The sequence below is a fragment of the Dasypus novemcinctus genome, chromosome 8, assembly GCF_030445035.2.
Source record: "Dasypus novemcinctus isolate mDasNov1 chromosome 8, mDasNov1.1.hap2, whole genome shotgun sequence".
Lineage (NCBI taxonomy): Eukaryota > Metazoa > Chordata > Mammalia > Cingulata > Dasypodidae > Dasypus > Dasypus novemcinctus.
This window is the reverse complement of record NC_080680.1, coordinates 22243910-22263002: the sequence shown is the minus strand read 5'-3', so window position 1 is coordinate 22263002 and position 19093 is coordinate 22243910. Positions and strand designations below refer to the sequence as shown.

General features: G+C 41.1%; 1 protein-coding gene across 10 annotated transcripts in view; it reads right to left on the bottom strand.

The window, feature by feature from the left end:
• Nucleotides 1–2346, bottom strand: part of TUT7 (terminal uridylyl transferase 7) — a 68405-nt gene extending 66059 nt beyond the window's left edge. For 8 of the 10 annotated variants that reach the window (XM_058301565.2, XM_004461526.5, XM_004461528.5 and 5 more), the window contains exons 1-2: nucleotides 1671–2346; nucleotides 128–678 (exon numbers count right to left, since the gene is read on the bottom strand). In XM_058301565.2, coding sequence (XP_058157548.1) covers nucleotides 128–647 — 520 coding nt within the window. In that variant the 5' untranslated portion in view covers nucleotides 648–678; nucleotides 1671–2346. The remainder of the gene's footprint in view (nucleotides 1–127; nucleotides 679–1670) is intronic. The other 2 variants (XM_071216643.1, XM_071216646.1) reach the window with 1 other exon arrangement.
• Nucleotides 2347–19093: the final 16747 nt, after the last annotated feature.

Sequence of the window (19093 nt, the reverse complement as noted above, 5' to 3'; positions counted from 1 at the left end):
TTACATTAAATGACTATTTTTGTAAAAGCAAAAACAGTGAAAAATTGGAACTGCACTGCTGGAAAAAAAAAAACTCATTTGGATGAAAAAGAAGACAAGATAGTTTTGAAAAATTGGAACACATTACCAGGGCTTCCTGTTTCCATATCTGACTTGGTTTCTATACTTGTTAGGTCTTTATGAAACAGTCGTCTTACAGTTCTGCAGCCTCTTCCATCTTGCCACCTATAACCATCTTCGCTTTCTTGAAAGGTATCTTTTCTTGGTCGACTTATAACAGGAATTCTAGGTCCAGGTTTGAATTCTCTCCAAGTGTCTGAATTACCAGCAAGTTCATCAGATAACCATCTCTTACTCTGTTCTTTGTGGTTGTCATTTATCCAGGCTGGTTGACTATAAATTGGATTTTTAAATGCATATGGATTGTTGGCAACAGCATATGGTCCTTTTCTGGGTATATTCCCATAGTTCCCTGGTGTAACTTTTTTTTTGGGAAGGCCTTTTTCCATTTTACTGCTGTGGCCTTTAGCATAATCGTCCATTATTAAATAATCTTGTTGAGGGTGACCCCTTCTGAAATCATCATCATCTATAGTCCCTCGGTCCTTAGAACGCTTCACAAAATAAGGTTTTGCTGCATCTCCCATGGTCTTTGACTTCAGTTTTATTACTCTGCACCTGAAGGAAGGTATTTTGAGAAAGCATCACACTTTAACAATAAGGTATCAAGCACATAAACACCTCAATTTATTGCACAGATGTCAAATAGCCTATCAGAAACTCTTTCCCACCTTTTATCTTAATAAAATAAACACCACCACATCCCCCAAAATCCGTACTTTATATTAAAATTAGGGATGCTTCGTTCTATAATATTCTGCATGAAAATTAGTACTATTTAACTTGAAGATTCAATCTGTGAATAAGGGAAGCTCCTTACAGTCTTGAGAATGGTTATTATAAGCAGGTCCCTTCGAAGAAAACCTCATGTTTAACTTATACTGTTAGAAAAAACTCCCAAAAGCCTTTTTAAAAAGTAGACAATTACTTTTAACTGTTATACAAAGCATCCAAACTTTTCGTGAACAGAGTACATCTCTTTAACTCCACTTTTCTGTCTCTTCTCCCTACCTCGGGCCTCGGCTCCCTTTACCACCACCACCATTCAACAGACCGACTTCTATCGCTTCCAAGAGGCTGGGGTCCCGTCCAAGGTACCGCTCCAGTTAAAGGGGCTGGGTCTCTGACCAAGGACAACTCAAGCAGACCTCCCATTCCTCAACCTTCGGCCTCAAACAAGTTTGCTCCTGTCGAGAACATCGATTCTCTTGGGGGAATGAAGGCCCTCTCCGGCCCCAATTTGATCGCCGTAACCCCAATCTGTCTCAGTTTCCACACCCTTCGGGGCCGGAGGCGGAGAAAGAGGAGGCGTCCCCGCACTCCCGGCCACGAAGCCACCGAGGGGATCAGAAGCAGGAAGTGACCTGCCGCCTCGGCAGGGTTCTGGGGTTCCCCGGCCGGCCGAGAGCCTAGACCCAAATCCTCTCTTCTCTTGCTCCCGCACCGTCTGACACAAAGTGAAGACTGGAACCTAAGAACCCAGTCCCCCGCGGGCTCGCTAGTCCCCGAAACCAAGGAGGGGAGGCCGTCAGAGGATGGAGTCAACGTACCTCCGAGGCCAGGTCCAGATACCAGGGAAACCAAAGGGAGACCCAGTCCGGAGGCGAGTCTGGGAGAGACGCGCTGGGAAACCGCTCCAGAGCACTCCACTCCTACGCCGTGGTCCCCCGCCTCTTGCTTTGCCTGCCGGGCTCCCTCTCGGTGTTTTCTTTCAGCTCCACTTCCGGCGCTCAGCGCTGTCTCATTGTGCGCGATTGGGCGCTGGCGGTGTCCCCGCCCAAGCGCTCCGCCGCACACGCCGGAAACGCGCTCGCCGCCCGAGAGGACCGCCCGCGGCCGAGGCCTCGCCCCTTCCCGCCCACTTCCGCTGCCGCGCGCGGTCTGGGAGGTTCTGGCGTCGGCCTCTGGCGACAGGGTCAGGTCTTGTTCTGATTTCTGTCAGCTCCGGGGTTGCAGGAGCAGCAGCTCCGCCTCTTCTTGCTCATTCTTCGCCTCGCTTCCGCCTTCCCTGTTTTAGGTAGCGAAAGCTCCGGAGAGACTTTAGGCGAAAATCCTCTTGTTCTCGAGTTGGGGAGCAGCCGCGCTTGCCTTCCGGTTCAGAGGCTCGTCTTGGCATTTTTAAAAATTTTAAAAAAGATTTATTTATTTCTCCCCCATTTCTTTGGATTCGCTGTCTGCTCTCTTGTGTCTGTTCCTTGTGTGCTCTTTGTGTCTGCCCCTCGACTTTTTTTAGGAGGCACCGAATCCCTGCCTTCCCTGTGGGAGGGAGGTGCCTATAATTGCTTGAGCCACCTCCACTCCTTAGTCTTTGCCTTTGGATGCTTAGCAATGTAAGGATTGATTTCAGGGGAATTTAAGCTTTGGTCTGAAACCTTGAAGGGCTATTGCTGTTTTCTGATAATTACGTGTTAGTGAAATCTTAATTGCTGACCATCCAGAAGTGCCAGCGTTTAAGCATCCACTCACTGTTCACTCAGACCTGGTTGAGGTCATGGGGGAGGGAATGCTCTGCTTTTTTCCTAAGATTGTCTGAGGATTCGTTTTACTTAAAATTTTTCCCTGTGTGTGTGTGCTGCTTTAGTGTAACTTTTTTCCCCCACCTTTGGTCGTTGGTCAGCTCCTGTTCTTTAGGAGACAGGGGAACCCAACTCCAGACTCCCATGTGGAAGGCGGGTCCCCAACAGCTTAAGCCACATCCCCTTCCATCAGTGTGTTTTGAAGTATTCGTAAAGAATTACCAGGGTAATACCAGAATTTTTCAAATGAAGAAGGCAAATCTGTAATTAGCAAAAAACCTGAGGTGGTTTTTGTTATTTTCTTAATAATCTTTATTACCTTTCTTGCTCTCTGGTCTTCTAAATATTTTTAAAGTACTAAGGAACCAATAAAATGAGGTGAGTGTTGAGAAAATTTGGCAGTGTTCTGTTTTCAAGGAGCTTTTAAATTTAAATCCTGTGGGAGCAGTGCTTTTAAAATAATAACGTAGAAAGTACTTGTGATTGCCAGACACTGTAGGGGCTTTATAAATATAACTCATTTAATCCTCACAACAACTCCATGAGTAAAATTCATTATCCCCATTTTTAAAATGGGGAATTTATTCCATTTACAGTGAAGTAAATGGCACAGCTGGAATTCAAACCCATGCAATCTGGTAGAGCTTGAGTTCTGTTGTAGGTACTAAAGGTGATTTAAAACACATTTGTACAACTTTTGCAAAACTTACTTCGATGCTTTTGATCCAAAAATACATGAGAATCGAGCTAATGATCTGTCAAGTGTGCAATGTCCTTTAACATAGAATCCAAAGAGAGTGTGGTAATGTATGATTACATTTATTCTGTGACAGCAGCGTCACCACACCCAGTCAAGTAATTCTTGTACGTAACTGGTGTAGGAAAAGTCTGGCTGGATTGCCTAGACTTTTATAGAAGTGGTAGAGAATAGATAATTTTTTAAAAAAGTTTCTCAAGTATATCATTCATACATGAACATACATAGACAATAAGTGTATAGTAATAGTTGTGAACTTACAAAACATACGTAACATCATACAGGGCTCTCATACCTCACCCTACCACCAATACCTTCCATTGTTATTAAACATTTTAAACTAATGGTTAAAAGAGTATCCTCAATGGGAAGCAGACTTGGCCCAATGGATAGGGCGTCCACCTACCACATCAGAGGTCCGCAGTTCAAACCCCGGCCTCCTTGACCAGTGTGGAGCTGGCTACTCGCAGTGCTTGTTGGAAACTGAGGCACAGTGGCCTCTCAAGGAGAGACGTGCTGTCTCCATGACTATGCTTGCAACCTAAGGAATGCAGTGATTGGGAGTTCCCAGCAAATGGGCTGAAGCTGTTAAAGGCTAAAAGAAAAGATGAGCTCATACCTTTTGTAATGTAGACTTTGTACCTTGAGATTAGATTTTTTTCTAAAATTCCTTAGACTATAGGTAATGCTGATAATCAATACGAGTTTCCCCTTAATGTCACATAAGCTAGGTTTGTGCTAGGTTTGTGCTTATTGGCACGTAGGCTGTTGTGGTCCTGCTTGTAGACAGGTACACTGTGGTATATAAAGAGTCCCTTGTAATCAATAAAGTCGTTTGATGAGTCTCTACTCGCAGATCCCCTGATCCGAGCTCTCTCGTTCTTTTTCTCTCACTCTTTCTCTGTTTCCTTCTCCCTTCTCTCTTTGTCTTTCATTCCCGATACCCTTCGGGTCCGTTGACTACGACAGGTGCTGATGCGTGCAAGAAGTGCCCTGCCACGCAGTGGTGTCCCCCAAGTAGGGGAGCCCCACGCAAAAGGAGTGCACCCTGTAGGAGAGCCACCCAGCGCAAAAGAAAGTGCAGCCTGCCCAAGAAAGGTGCCGCACACAGAGAGCTGACACAAGATGACGCACCATTGACTATGAGGTGCAGCAGTGCTCAGGGATATATTCACCAAGAGCAATAAATGTCTCATGATGATGGAGGAGGTTGTTATGGGGGAAGGAATGGGGTCAGGGGGGTGGGGGGTATATGGGGACCTCATATTTTTTGAATGTAACATTAAAAAAGATAACAAAAAAAGATTCCTGGTGCCGCTGATAAGGATAGAAGCTGTCTCAGAAGAATGCACAGCAAAGGGACACAGCAGACAACTGGGGGGTGGGGGGAAGGGGAGAGAAATAAAACAAATCTTTTAAAAAAAGTATCCTCAAAATATTACTACTAACCAGAGTATTTTCCCCCAATCCACCCTATTATTATTTTTGTATTATTTATACATGAACATACATAAACTATATAGTGAAAGTTGTGAACTTAAAAAGCAAGCATGCGTAACATCATACAGGGGTCCCATATATCAACCCTCCACCAACACTGTGCATTGTTGTGAGACATTTGTTACAAATTCTGAAAGAATAATGTCAAAATCTTACTACTAATTTTAGTCCTTATATTAAATTTGGTGTATTTTTCCCCCAACCCACCCTATTATTATTTTTTAAAATATATTTTTATTACAGAAGTTGTAAACTAACAAAACAATCACGCACATGTGCAGAATTCCCAAACAACACCCTTCTGTCAACACACCACACTGTGGTAAAATATTTGTTACAGATTATGAGATAATATCCGATTATTACCAGGTCCATAGCATATTTTTGGCACACATTTTCCATACTCCCCCATCATTGACACAGTACATCTTTGGCATAGATGCAAGAATATCACATTTTTACTGTTAACCACAGTCTATAGGTCACTCCATTTGTATTTTTCCCATGCATTAGTGATGTACATTTGCTGTAGCTCGGAAAGGACACTCTTGTATTTGTACCATCAACCACAATTCTCATCCACTTCTGGGTTTACTGTGCTTGTCAGTGCCTAGATTATTCTCTAGCATTCTGTCAGTTGGCATTTACATCCCTAGACTACTGTTTTCAGCCACATTCCCATTTATAAACCAGCTGTTACTATAATGTGTTACTATCAACACTGTACGTTTCTGCACTTTTACAGTAAAGCTAAAACTTCTACATACATTAAACATTAGTAGTCCATCTCAGTCCTCCTCTTAAATCCTTTAAGAATCCATCACCTACCACCAGGGCTTGGAGATATTTTCCTACATTTTCTTCTAGAAGCTTTATGATTCTTGCTTTTTTATTTAGTTTTTGATTCATTTTGGGTTAGCTTTTGTATAAGGTGTGACATAGTGGTCCTCCTCTTTTGGCTATGGATATCCAGTTCTCTCAGCACCTTCTCAAGCTGGCGTATTTGACAGGCTAGTCAAAAATCACTTGACCATACATGTGAGGATCTGTTTCTGAACCATCAATTCAATTCAGTTGGAATATGTCTTTATGCCAATACCATACTGTTTTTACCACTGTAGCTAGGTAATATGATTTAAAGGTTGGAATGAAAGTCCTCCAACTTTGCTTTTCCTTTTTAAGATGTTTCTAGCCATTAAGGACCCCTTACCCTTCCAAATAAATTTGATAATTCTATTTTCCACTTATTTAAAAAATGGTGGAATTTTTATCGGGAGTTCATTTAATCTATCAATTTGAGTAGAATTGACATCTTAATGATATTAGTCTTCCAATTGTGAGCATGGAATGTTCTTCCAATTATTTAGGCCTTTTTTGATTTAACAATAAATTGTAGTTTTCTGAATACAAGTGCTTTACATTATTGGTTAAGTTTATTCCTGAATATTTGGGTCTTATCTGCCATATTTTATTTTCACCATTCTTTTGACAGTTTTAGTTACTTTTATTGATATAATCTTCATTTCTAGACTTTTCCAGGCCTCTCTTTCCTGTCTTTTCTTTTTAGGCTGTAGCACACCCATTACTATTGCCTGCACAGCAGGTCTCTGTTACAGACTCTCTCAGTTTCTGTTTATCTGTGAATATTCTAAACTCACCTTAATTTTTGAAAGACAATCTCACCAGATATAGGATTCTCAGCTGGAAGTTTTCTCTTGTAGTATCTTAAATATATCATACCATTGTCTTCTTGCTTCCATGGTTTCTGGTGAGAAATCACTTAATCTTTTTGGGTATTCTTTATATGTTATGCATTGCTTTTCTCTTGCTCCTCTCAGAATTTTCTCTTTGTCTTTGGTATTTGACATTCTGATGTGCCTTGGAGTTGGTCTATTCAGATTTTTTTTTGATGGGCATACATTATACTTCTTGGACATGGATATCTATGTCCTTCAATTGGGAAATTTTCTACCATTATTTGTTCATATATTCTTCTCCCCCTTTTCCCTTCTCTTCTCCCTCTGGGACACCCATGACACATATGTTTGCATGTCTCTTATGTTGTTTAGTTCCCTGAGACCTTGTTCAATTTTTTTCGTTTTCTTTACCTGTTCTTTTTGTATATTCACTTTCAGAGGCCATTTCTTCAAGCTCACCAATCCTTTCTTCTGCCTCCTCAAATCTGCTATTATATGATTCCAATGCTTTTTAAATTTCATTTATTGTGCCTTTCATTCCCATAAGATCTGCTATTTTTCTATACATGCTTTCAAATTCTTCTTTGTGCTCATCCAGTGTCTTCTTAATTTCTTTAATCTCTTTAGCCATCTCATTGAATTTATTAAGATTTGTTTGAATATCTATGCTTAGTCGTCTCAACTCCTTTATGTCATCTGGAGGCTTACCTTGTTCCTTTAACTGGGCCATATCTTCCTGTTTCTTGGTGTAGATTGTAATTTTTGGTTGGTGTCTTGGCATCTAGTTTACTGGACTATTTATTCTGGGTGCAGTTTTTCTCTTTAGTTTAGGGCTTCCTGCCCTTTCTCCCTGTTTGTGTAGTAGGAGCCAAGAATGTAGTCAGTGCTATAAACAGTGAAGGCTCAAGCTGCCCTCATTGCCCCAGGGACCAATGAAGCTTCTCCCAACTTTCTCCTTTGCCAGGGGTGGGAACAGAGCCACAACTGGGTGCTATAATCCAAGTCGTGCAGGCCTATGCTGTAGTTGTAGAGAGACTGATGTAGTTGTAGAGAGACCCCTGCCTGGGGTAGGGATGGAGCTACAGTTGTGGGCAGCAGTCTATACAGTGCTGTCCAAGATGACTGCAGTTGCCCTGGTAGATTTCCAACTCTTCAGTCTGTGCCAGCCACATGTACCTGCACTTACTTGGATAGGCTGGTGCAGGGCCTGCCAGCTTCCTCCCTGCTACAGGTGGGGTTGAAGCCTAGGCTAGTGCTGTAGGCCAATCTGGGTAAAAGAAACTGGTCTCTATCATCTCTGTGATTTTCACTCAGCTGGGCTTCCCCTCATGCTATGGACAGAGTCAAAATGGTGGCTACTGGCCTTTTTCTAACTTGGACAGATTCAAACTTTAGTTAATTCTTAGGGTTATACTTCAGCCCACCAAATTTACTAATCAGTAGCTGAAGTCAATGGCCAACTGTCTCTTCCTCTCCTGTTTTTGGGAAATGGAGTTTCCAACTCCAACCTCAGAATAGCTGCTGAGACGGCTTGTGCCACCAGAGTAGGATGATCATCAGCCTCTGTGGCATGGCATGTAGTTTCCCGGACGGGCTAGCAGAGGTCCCCCAGCTTCCTCCCTGCTAGCAGTTGAGATGGGGCTTTTGCTAGAGCTGCAATCTGATCTGGATGGAAAGAAGCTGGTCCTTACCAACACTGTGATTTTCTGTCCACCCTGCTTCCCCTCATGCCAAGTGTGGAGTTAAAATGGGGGCTACCTGCCTCTTTCTGACTGGCACAGGTTCAAACTTCAGTTGTTCTTAGGATTATACTTTAGCCCGCCAAGTTTACTAATCAATAGCTGAAATTGGTGCCCAACTGTCTCTTCCTCCCCAATTTTTGGGAAGTGGAGCTTCCAATTCCAGCCACAGAGTAGCTCCTGAGGTGGCTCATGCCTCCAGGGGAGGATGGGTACCAGCCTCCAAGGCATGAAGTGCTCTACTTATATATCTTCTCTGCAGATGGGCAGTCTCCTGCTTCCATTCTTTCAAGGATGTTGCAGGATGCTCTTCTGGTCTCCTGGAGCCCCCAAACAGGTGCTTTAGATAGCTCTGGGTGAGTACTAACTGCCCTGTAGCCAGAAATGACTCTAGGAGCTCCTTGCTCTGCTGCCATCTTGCTTGTTGTCCTCAAGGATAGGTACTTTTTAAGGGTTTAAAATATTTTTATTTGCTCTTTCTTGAATGTGTTTCCCAAAGTCTAACTTTTATTCCAGATTAGTTGCTTTCAAGAGACTACACAAAACAAGATACCATACTAATCAAAAGGCATTGACATGTAGGGAAACATCTTCAAGATCTTGTGGTAGGTGGTAGTTTCTTGGCTTTTACACCCAAAAGAAAAAATAAATGGGACCTCCTCAAAATTAAGTACTTTTGTACCTGAAAGGACTTGGTGAAAAAGCTGAGTCAATGGGAGAAAACATTTGGAAATCATGTATCCCATAAGAGTTTAATACCCATGATATATATAAAAAGATACTACAACTCAATAATAAAAGGACAAATGTCCCAATTTAAAAATGTGCAAAAGATTTGAATAGGGAAGCAGATTTGGCTCAAATGATAGAGTGTCCGCCTATCACATAGGAGGTCCAGGGTTCAAACCCAGGGCCTCCTGACCCATGGGCTGAGCTGGCCCACGCGCAGTGCTGATGCACACAAGGAATGCTGTGCCACGCAGGGCACATAGTTTGATAGGGGAGCCCCACGTGCAAGGAGTGCACCCTGCAAGGAGAGCTGCTCCATACAAAAAAAGTGCAGCCTGCTAGAGTGGCACTGCACACACGGAGGGCTGACTGCAAGATGGTGCAACAAAAAGATGCAGTTTCCTGGTGCTGCTGACAAGAATCCAAGCGGACACAGAAAAACTCACAGCGAATGGACAGAAAGAGCAGACAATGGGTGGGAGGGGAAGGGGAGATAAATAAATTTAAAAAATAGTAAATCTTAAAAAAAAAAGATTTGAATAGACATTTGTCCAAAGAAGAGATAAAAATGGTGAAAAAAACATGAAAATTTCATTATCACTAGTGATTAGGGAAATGCCAATCAAAGCTACAATGAGATATCATTTCATACCTATTAGAACGGCCATTATTAAAAAGACAAAACTGCAAGTGTTGGAGAGGATGTGGAGAGATTGAAACACTTATTCCCTGTTGGTGGGGATGTAGAATGGTACAGCCACTGTGGATGACTCTTTGGCAGTTCCTAAAGAAGTTGAATATAGACTTGTCATGTGACCTGGCAATACTGCTACTAGGTATATACCGAGAAGAACTGAGAGCAGTGACACAAACAGATAGCTGCACACCAATGTTCATAGCAGCACTACTCAAAATTGCCAAAAGATGGAAACAACCCATGTGTCCATCAACTGGTGGGTAAATTGTGGTGTATACACTATAGAATATTGTGCTATGTAAGGAGAAAGGAAGTCGTGAAGCAGTATGACAACATGGATGAACCTGGAGGACATTATGTTGAGCGAAGCAAGCCAGACACAAAAGGACAACTACTGTATGGTTGTGTTATTATGAACTAAATATATTGTGTGAACGCATGGAGTTAATAACTAGAATATAGATCACCAGAAAATAGAATGAAGTTAGAGAATGGAAAGCTGAGCATTAATCAGTGCAGAACTGGTAAAATGATTGGTTGTTAATCTTTGAAAATGAATAGAAAAGGTAAAAGCATATCATACTGTTTATAAGTAGTGCTGCTATTATATGGATATGATAGTGATTGAAAGGGAAAGTCTAAGTCATGTATATTACTAGAAGGAAAGCTAAAAAATGGAACATGAAACTGAATAGTGAAGTATGAATATGGATAATATTGCATATATAAACCTGTTTTTCTTTGAAACTGGACCAATATTTGTTAATGCTACAAGATGTTAATATCAGTCAAAAATACAACCAAAATCAAACTATGGTCAGTAGTATATAGTAATATATTAATAATCTTCCAGTAAGGGTAAAAAATATATATAGTAAGGGAAATAAACATATGATACTACATATTGCTTGACTTCATCTACACAAAATACCTAGGCCCACCAATTTTGACATTTTGCCACTTTTCCATTATCATTCATTTTATATATCATCTAGCCATCCATCATCCATCCAGTTTCTGAACACTTGAGTGTAGGTTGTATAATCATGCTCATTAAACACTTAATACTGCCAAGTACATTTCCTAAGAACAAGGATATTCACTTGTGTAACCACCTTAAGTGCAGTTACCAAGTTTAAGAAATTTAATATTGACATGAGGCTTAATAGCCTGTATTTCAACTTTTTCATACATCTCAATAATGTTCCTTTGAACCTTTTTTCCTCCCTTACCAGATCCCATCCAGGATCATATATTGCATTTGTCATTGTCTCCTTAGCCACTTTTTTTTTTTAATTGTGGGAACCTATATATAACATAAACTTCTACATCTCAACCACTCCCAAGCATCAATAGAATCAATCACATTCACAATATTGCAGTACCCTCGCTATCTTCCATTACTAAAACTCCCATTTCCTCAAACAGAAATCCTACACCCCTTACACAATAACTACCTATTTGCCTTTTCCACCCACTCCCCCTGGCAACCTGTACTCTAATTTCTGTCTCTGAACTTGCATATCCTCAGATTTTTCTTTGTAGTTACCATGGGGCTGAAATTTAAAATCCTAAATCTAACAATCTTGTTTGCTTTGGTACCAACTTAACTTCAACAGTATACTCAAACTATGTTCCTATACTCTTCAATTTCTCACCTTTATGTAGTTCTTCACACAAATTACATGATTACACATTATGAGTCCAAAACTATTGATTTATTGTTACATTTTATACATTTGCCTTTTAGATCCTGTAGGAAGTTAAAGGTGGAGTTACAAACCCAAAATACAGTAGTACTGGCATTTTTATTTACCCATTGTCATTATACTCAATGGAGATCTTTATTTCTTGATCTATTGTCTACTTCAATCTATTGTCTACTATCCTTCTCTTTCAGCCTGTAGAACTCTCTTTAGCATCTCATGAAGGGCTGGTCTAGTGGTGAACTCCTTCAGCTTTTATTTATCTGGGAATGTCTTAATCCCCACCTTGTTTTTAAAACACAGATTTGCTAAATACAGAATTCTTAGTTGGCAGTCTTTTGCTTTCAGTGCTTTAAATATGTCATCCCACTGCCCTCTTGGCTCTGTGGTTTCAAATGAGAAATAGGCAGTTATTTTTATTGAGGCTCTCTTGTATGTGACACATTGCTTCTCGCAGCTTTCAGAATTCTCTCGTAAAGAGAGAATTGGCATTTGACAGTTTGATTATAATAACTAATGGTCAAGGGCAGTGAACTTGGCCCAGTGGTTAGGGTGTCCGTCTACCACATGGGAGGTCCACGGTTCAAACCCCGGGCCTCCTTGACCCATGTGGAGCTGGCCCATGCGCAGTGCTGATGTGCACAAGGAGTGCCCTGCCACGTGGGGGTGTCACCCACGTAGGGGAGCCCCACGTGCAAAGAGTGCGCCCCATAAGAAGAGCTGCCCAGTGCGAAAGAAAGTGCAGCCTGCCCAGGAATGGTGCCGCACACATGGAGAACTGACACAACAAGATGACGCAAAAAAAGAAACATAGATTCCCGTGCTGCTGACAACAACAGAAGCGGACAAAGAAGACACAGCAAATAGACACAGAGAACAGACAACCCGGGTGGGGGCAGAAGGGGAGAGAAATAAATAAATAAATAAATCTTAAAAAAAAAAAACTAATGGTGTGGGTCCATTTGGGTTTATCTTGGTTGGAGTTCATTGAGCATCTTGGATGTGTATATTCATGTCTTTTATTAAATTTGGGAAGTTTTCAGCCATTATCTCTTTGAATAGTCTCTCTGCCCCTTTCTTCTCCTTCTGGGTCTCCCACAGTGTATATATTGAGGGTTTTTGTTTCTTTGTTTGTTTCATATTTCTTCATTCTTTCTTTTTTTCTGTTCCCCAGATTGAATGATTTCAGTTGTCTTATGTTCAAGTTCTCTGATTTTTCATTTTGCTATCTCTAATTTGCTGTTAAACTCCTCTAAGGAATTTTTAATTTTTATTGCTGTGGTTTTCAGCTGCGTTGGCCCCTTTTCATAATTTCCATTTGTCTATTGACATTTTCTTTGTGTTCATCTTTCATTTTCCTGATTTCCTTTAGTTCTTTGTTCATGTTTTGTAGTACTAGACAAACAATATAGTTTAAATATCAAGGTGTTGTACTGTACCTTATAATGATAAAAAATCCAATGTAACTGTCACATGTCAGGAGGCATGCAAACCTACAGATTTAACATTAACCAGCGTTAATGCCACCAAAGATTATATAACTATGCACTTCCTCACTCATTATGTATACTCATTATCTGACTTTATTGGTACATTCACATCTGTACCACCCTCCCATCCTTATCACCTGGAGAGTGTCCGATCCCAGGTGCCATGCATATTTTAAGATAAACTGCGGAAGCAAAAAGCTAAGGAATTTTCCAGATCCTTCTTAGAAATATCACCCTGATGATTACCTTTCTTTGTTTCCACCTGTATAAAAGCTGTGAGATAAATCCCTACTTGGGAGGCTGATTTGAGATGATACAGCTCCGGCCTCCCATTGGCAGATAAACCCACTTTCCCTTCCTAGCCTAGTTCAATGTGTCTGTCTATTCTGCCATGCTGAGTGAATGAACCCAGCAAAGGGCAGCAGCCTCAGCCCCTCCTCAATTGGGCACCCACTGTGGGGCTAGTGACCTTATGAGAACAACACTGCTCAGTGGACTCCTGGGTCCCCAAGAGAAGACATTCATTAATCCCAGCTCTGTGGCCACCAGAGTGCTTACTCTGAGAGTTGGATGGGAATTTCCTACCTGGGGCATCTAGGATCCCTGAAGGTGGTGGGCTAGGAAAGAAAATAGGCTCTGTTCTATGTGTTTTGTGATTGTGTGTACTTTTGCTATTCTTGCTATTCTCAGCAGCACATTAGTTCCTGCCAAATCTGTAAGCAATGTTTTGCCATGCTCAATTTTTAGACTTGAAAGGAATAGGGAAGGGAGAAGGCCCTGGTATAAGGAAGAGCTGCTGAGATTCCTTGCCTAGTTTGATTTCTGTGCTTGTTTAACTAGATTGGGAAATAACCAGAGTTCAGAAGTGAAAGGAAAAAGTGACCCCCTGGATTATATTATTAAACATTGGGAACAATTTAGGTATTAACTTAAGACTAGAAAAGAATGATCCACTTGTGTAAGGAAGTCTGGCCTCAATATGCATTAGAAGATAATAAAAAATGGCCAGCACAAGGATCACTAGAGTATAAGACTATTCTGCAGTAAAACCTTCTCTGTACAAATTTAAGTAAATGGAATGGAATTCCTTACATCCAGTGCTTTATGGAATTAGCCCAGAATGAGAAACTTCAGAGAAAGTGTTTTGGACATAGCGTACTGACAATTAATCAGGCCCCAGGTCCCCAGCACTCTAAAACAAGAGACACCCCAGTAGGATAAGGAATTAGTTAATCAACCATCTTTACAAAACCCTGTGTTAAATATTTGCAAAGATGGGGGGAATAGAAACCAGGAAAAAACCCTCCCAGACTCTTAACTTGAGTGATAAACTCTCAGATACAATTATTGTCTCAAGTACCTTGAGAATTGAGAACACCACTGCTCCTATACCTCCCTCACCAACATATAGGGAGATGAAAACGGATTGCCATTAGATCCCCTGGAAATGGCCTCCCAACACCACACCCAGAGTGGTACAGCTTTTAGGCAGGGCATCTCTACCTCAGGAGGGCAAAACCAGGGCCAGTTCCCTCTGCGGCAAGTACCTGCAGGAATAGATGATCAAGGACAACCTAGGGGCACTTATAGGTACATACTCCATTTTCAATATCTGACCTATGTAATTGGAAGGATCAGGTCCCCAGTAACAGAGAGGACCCCAGAAAAATGGAGACCCCTTTCAAGTCTATATTTGGGACTCATAACCGAAATTGGGAGGACATCCAGTACCCATATTCCTTGAGAGAGTCCTCGAGGCATATTGTCAGTTCAGTGACTTAGACCAGGAAGATCTTGCTAAACGCCACAATATTGACCAATCTTTTGTCAGAGTACTCCTGATATTTGTTGCAAATTACGAAAAGTGGAAGGAGGGTTAGGACCTGCCATTTTCAGCCCCAGTGGAGATTACTTTCAAAGAGTTTTATAACCGAGAAAATATCAAAAGAAAACAATCACATATAAGGCTAACTTAAATGTTAATCTTTTAGCAGCGGTCCTGAGCAAACCCTCCAACAACAGAGTTAACGTACAGGTTCTAGCAGTGCACCCCTGTGTCCTCCAAGCAGCCTTGCTGGGTTTGGAGCACCTGAAGAAAGAAAACAACAGGTGCTAGCCAAGGTATGAGCTACAGGATGGACCTCTGGAATACGTAAGAGATGCGCAAAAAATAAAGATAAGACTGGCCGAACAGCACTCCTCCACACTTAAAACAGGACCCACTTACACAGGAAGATAAAGTGGGCATCTCACCCCTGATTAAGAAATTTTTTACCTGGGACCTAATTAGATGCTATCAGTCAGACTTTAACACACCTATCTTACCAGTCTTAAAATGAAGCACACAAGAATACCGATTGGTACAAGATTTGAGAGCTATTAATATCAACCAAGTAGTAGAAGATATCCATCCAATAGTACCAATCCATATACACTCCTTGTCAATATCTCAGATGCATACTTTTGATTCACTGTTTTGGCCTTAAAAGATGCCTTTTACTGCATTCCCTTAGAAAGAGAATCACAAAAACTTTTTGCTTTTAAACGGAAAGATCCTGATACTGGAATAAAACATCAGTACAATTGGACTGTATTGCCACAAGGATTTAAAAATGCCCCAACTCTTTTTGGACAGGAACTGTCCAAGAACTTACAAGGAATACAACTCCGAGAAGGACTCTTCCTTCGGTATGTTGATGACATACTCATACCTAGTAAAACCCAAGAAGCCTCGAATCAGAACACAGTAATAATGCTAAAAAAGCTAGTGGGAAAAGGTTATAAAATATCTGAAAAGAAAACCCAAATAATGAAGACCTATGTTAAATACCTTGGGTTTTAATTGTCAGAAGGGCAATGAGCCCTATTACCCAGCAGGAAAGAAATCTACGGCAAGTGTTAGAAGTGAAGAATAAAAAGGAACTTAGAGGGTTTCTAAGTATGACTGGCTATTGTAGGTACTGGATACTAAATTTTGAACTCATTGCTAAACCCTTCTATGAAGCTTTAAAAGAGGATGAAAAAGATCCTTTAGACTGGACCATGGAATGTTCTCTGGCATTTCTGGAGCTTACAGGTAAGCTTCTTTCAGCCCCAGTCCTAGGACTCCCTGACCCAAAGAAGAAATTTGAATTCTTTGTACATGAGCCACAGGCATTGCCTTGGGAGTATTAGTACAAACTTTTGGCTGGGACCTCCGACCAGTCCCTTACTTATCCAAGCAGCTTGATTCCCTTGTTAGAGGCTGGTCAGCATGTCTGGGTGTTGTTGCCACCACCTGTGGCCTTCTCCAAGAGGTGAAAAAATTCACGCTAGCCTCCCCCACACAAGTTCTCAGCCCACATTAAGTTCTTACAAGACTGAAATAGAAAGAGGGTCAATGGTTAACTATGGGCAGATTAAGCAAATATCAAGCTATTTTACTAAACAACCCAAATGTCACTCTAAGAATTAGAGATAAACTCAACCCAGCCATGTTATAACCTGAGTTTAATGAAAAGCCAGAATGGATAATTCCCAGGCATGATTGCACTCAACTTCTTAGTGAAGTGTATTCTAAGCCAACTGGGACTAACACATCCCACTATCAGATCCAGGTTTAGAACTAGTCACTGATAGAAGTAGTTATACGGATCATGGAAAACACAGGGCAGTCCACTCAGTAGTTACTCTCACCGAAACACTTTACCCCCTAGAAGTTCAGCACAGAAAGCTGAATTCATTGCTCTTTTAAGAGCCCTGCAATTACATGTAGGACAAAAGGCAAACATATATATGGATTCCAAATATGCTTTTACCATCCTACATACACACGGAGCTATTTGGAAAGAGTAGGGTTTATTAACCACTGCCAATGAAGACACTAAGCATGTAGACCTGATCCTATAGCTGCTCGATGCAGTTTTACAACCAAGAGTTAACCGTCATCCACTGTAAAGAACATCAGTCTACCTGTAGTAAAGAAACTAAAGGTAGCAGGCTAACAGATAAGGCAGCAAAGGAGGCAGCCCAAAGGAATCCCCCTTCTACAACTCTTGCCATGTTCTGTCTAAAACACCCACTTTCACCTCATGTTGAACAGGGACCTGAGCTCAGGAGGTTTGGAAGGGCAAAAGAAAGGGGATTTACAAATCTTAACCAAGGATGGTTAAGAAGTAGAAATGAATATGATGATAATACATAAAATTCTTGTCCCAGAGGGACTCCTTAAATTCATCATTACATACTTTGATCAGATTACTCATTAGGGGTGTGAAACATTATACAAATGGATTAGTCAGTTCCTGGTGGGGCCCAATCTTCACCAAATCATTAAAAATGTAACTCATCAATGTGTGACATGCACTCAGCTCCCTCTGCCCAAAGGTTCCCCATTGACAAAGGGAGTACAGTACCAGGGTTTGGGCGGAGGAGAAGACTGGCAAATCGATTTCACTGTGATGTCAAAAGACCCTGAAAATTGTAAATACTTGTTAGGTTTGTTTTGCTGGATGGGTAGAAGCTTTCCTTTGTCGGACTGAAAAAGCCCGTGAGGTTGTTAAATACCTACTAAAAACAAGTATTCCTAGGTTTGGACTCCCATTCTCCATTCAAAGTGATGATGGCGCTACTTTCATCTCTAAAGTAGTACAAGATGTTTCTGGCTTGCTGGGTATTGATTGGTGACTTACACTCTTCTTATAGACCTTAATCCACAGGAAAAACAGAATGTATGAACTAAACATAAAAGAACATCAAACAAATATATGCCTGGAGACGTGACTAAAATAAGATAAAGTTCTAACCATTGTCTTCCTGAGGAAAAGAGTAGCACCTCAGAGCAGGTTGGTTTAAATCCTTAGGAAGTGACATACGGAATGTCATTTCTAAAGGTTGAATTTGCTGGCAATATGCATCCTAGCTCTGAATTAGCTGCCGTACAATATGTAAAATCCCTGGGATCTACCCTGACTGGATAAATGATCATACTTCTATCTCAAGTTTCCCACAGATATTCCTTTGCCTAATTACTAACCTGGAGACTGGGGTGTAGCTCTGTACCTGGAAAGACCAACATCCCCAGGCACAACTAAACCCAAAGTAGGTTAGACCATACCTAGTATTACCTGTCACTCACTCTTCTCTTAAGTTGCAGGGCATCAAACCTTATATACATCATACCAGAGTCAAGCCACAAAACTTGCCTGGCAATACCCCACCAATCCGCCAGAAATCAGCTGTTGTCATCAAACCCCCCACCTCCCTCCCGCCAGGAACCAGAGCATAACTATACTTGTGAAGCATTAGAAAGACTCAAATACTTGTTAAAAGAACATCTGCATAAATAAGCTTACTATTATTATTATTTTTTAATGGTCCTGTCTAAAGTTAGTATGGCTAATGTTCTTATGTATTTAATTTCTATCTCCCAAATCCTGCCTGTAAAAATACAAGACAATAATCTATTCCTTCAATGGGCACACTCTTATGCCACCTCTATAAATCAATTCAACTGTTAGAGGCATCTTCTTAACTGCCTCTTAAGGAGGGACTTGTGCTATAATTAAAACAAAATGGTTTACCTATATCCCTGATGAATCAAGTAAAGTCTCCTCTATTTTAGCCCATATGAGTAATCAGATTCAGGCCTTATCTGCTCCAACTACTAGTTTTAGTTCCTATGATTTGTTCAGTTGGTTACCTGCAGGAATTGGTTCCTGATTAGGAAACTTCCTCCAAACTGGGCTTGTAGTTTTTCTAATAATAATTCTAACCTTTGTGCTTCTTAAATGTATCATCTCCTTGTGAAATCATATATAAATGTAAATAATTACCAAACCTTCCTCCTTATTCAGAACACCTTCCTTCCCTGAAGCAAGTCTCTATCTCTCTGAGTTCAATCAGCATTATCTGCCCATCATGAATCAACTTTTCCATCAAACCACCCGGTAACTACTATGTCTCATCTCAGCAAGAAGGAGCCAGATTGAACAACACCCAAATTCCCAAGAATGGAAATGTGTATTTATTAGGAGGAATTTGTAGTACTGGAAAAACTCGGTATAACTTAAATACTAAGGTGTTGTACTGTACCTTATAATGTTAGAAAAGTTCAGTGTAACTCTTGCTCATGTGTCAGGAGGCATGCAGAGCTACAGATTTA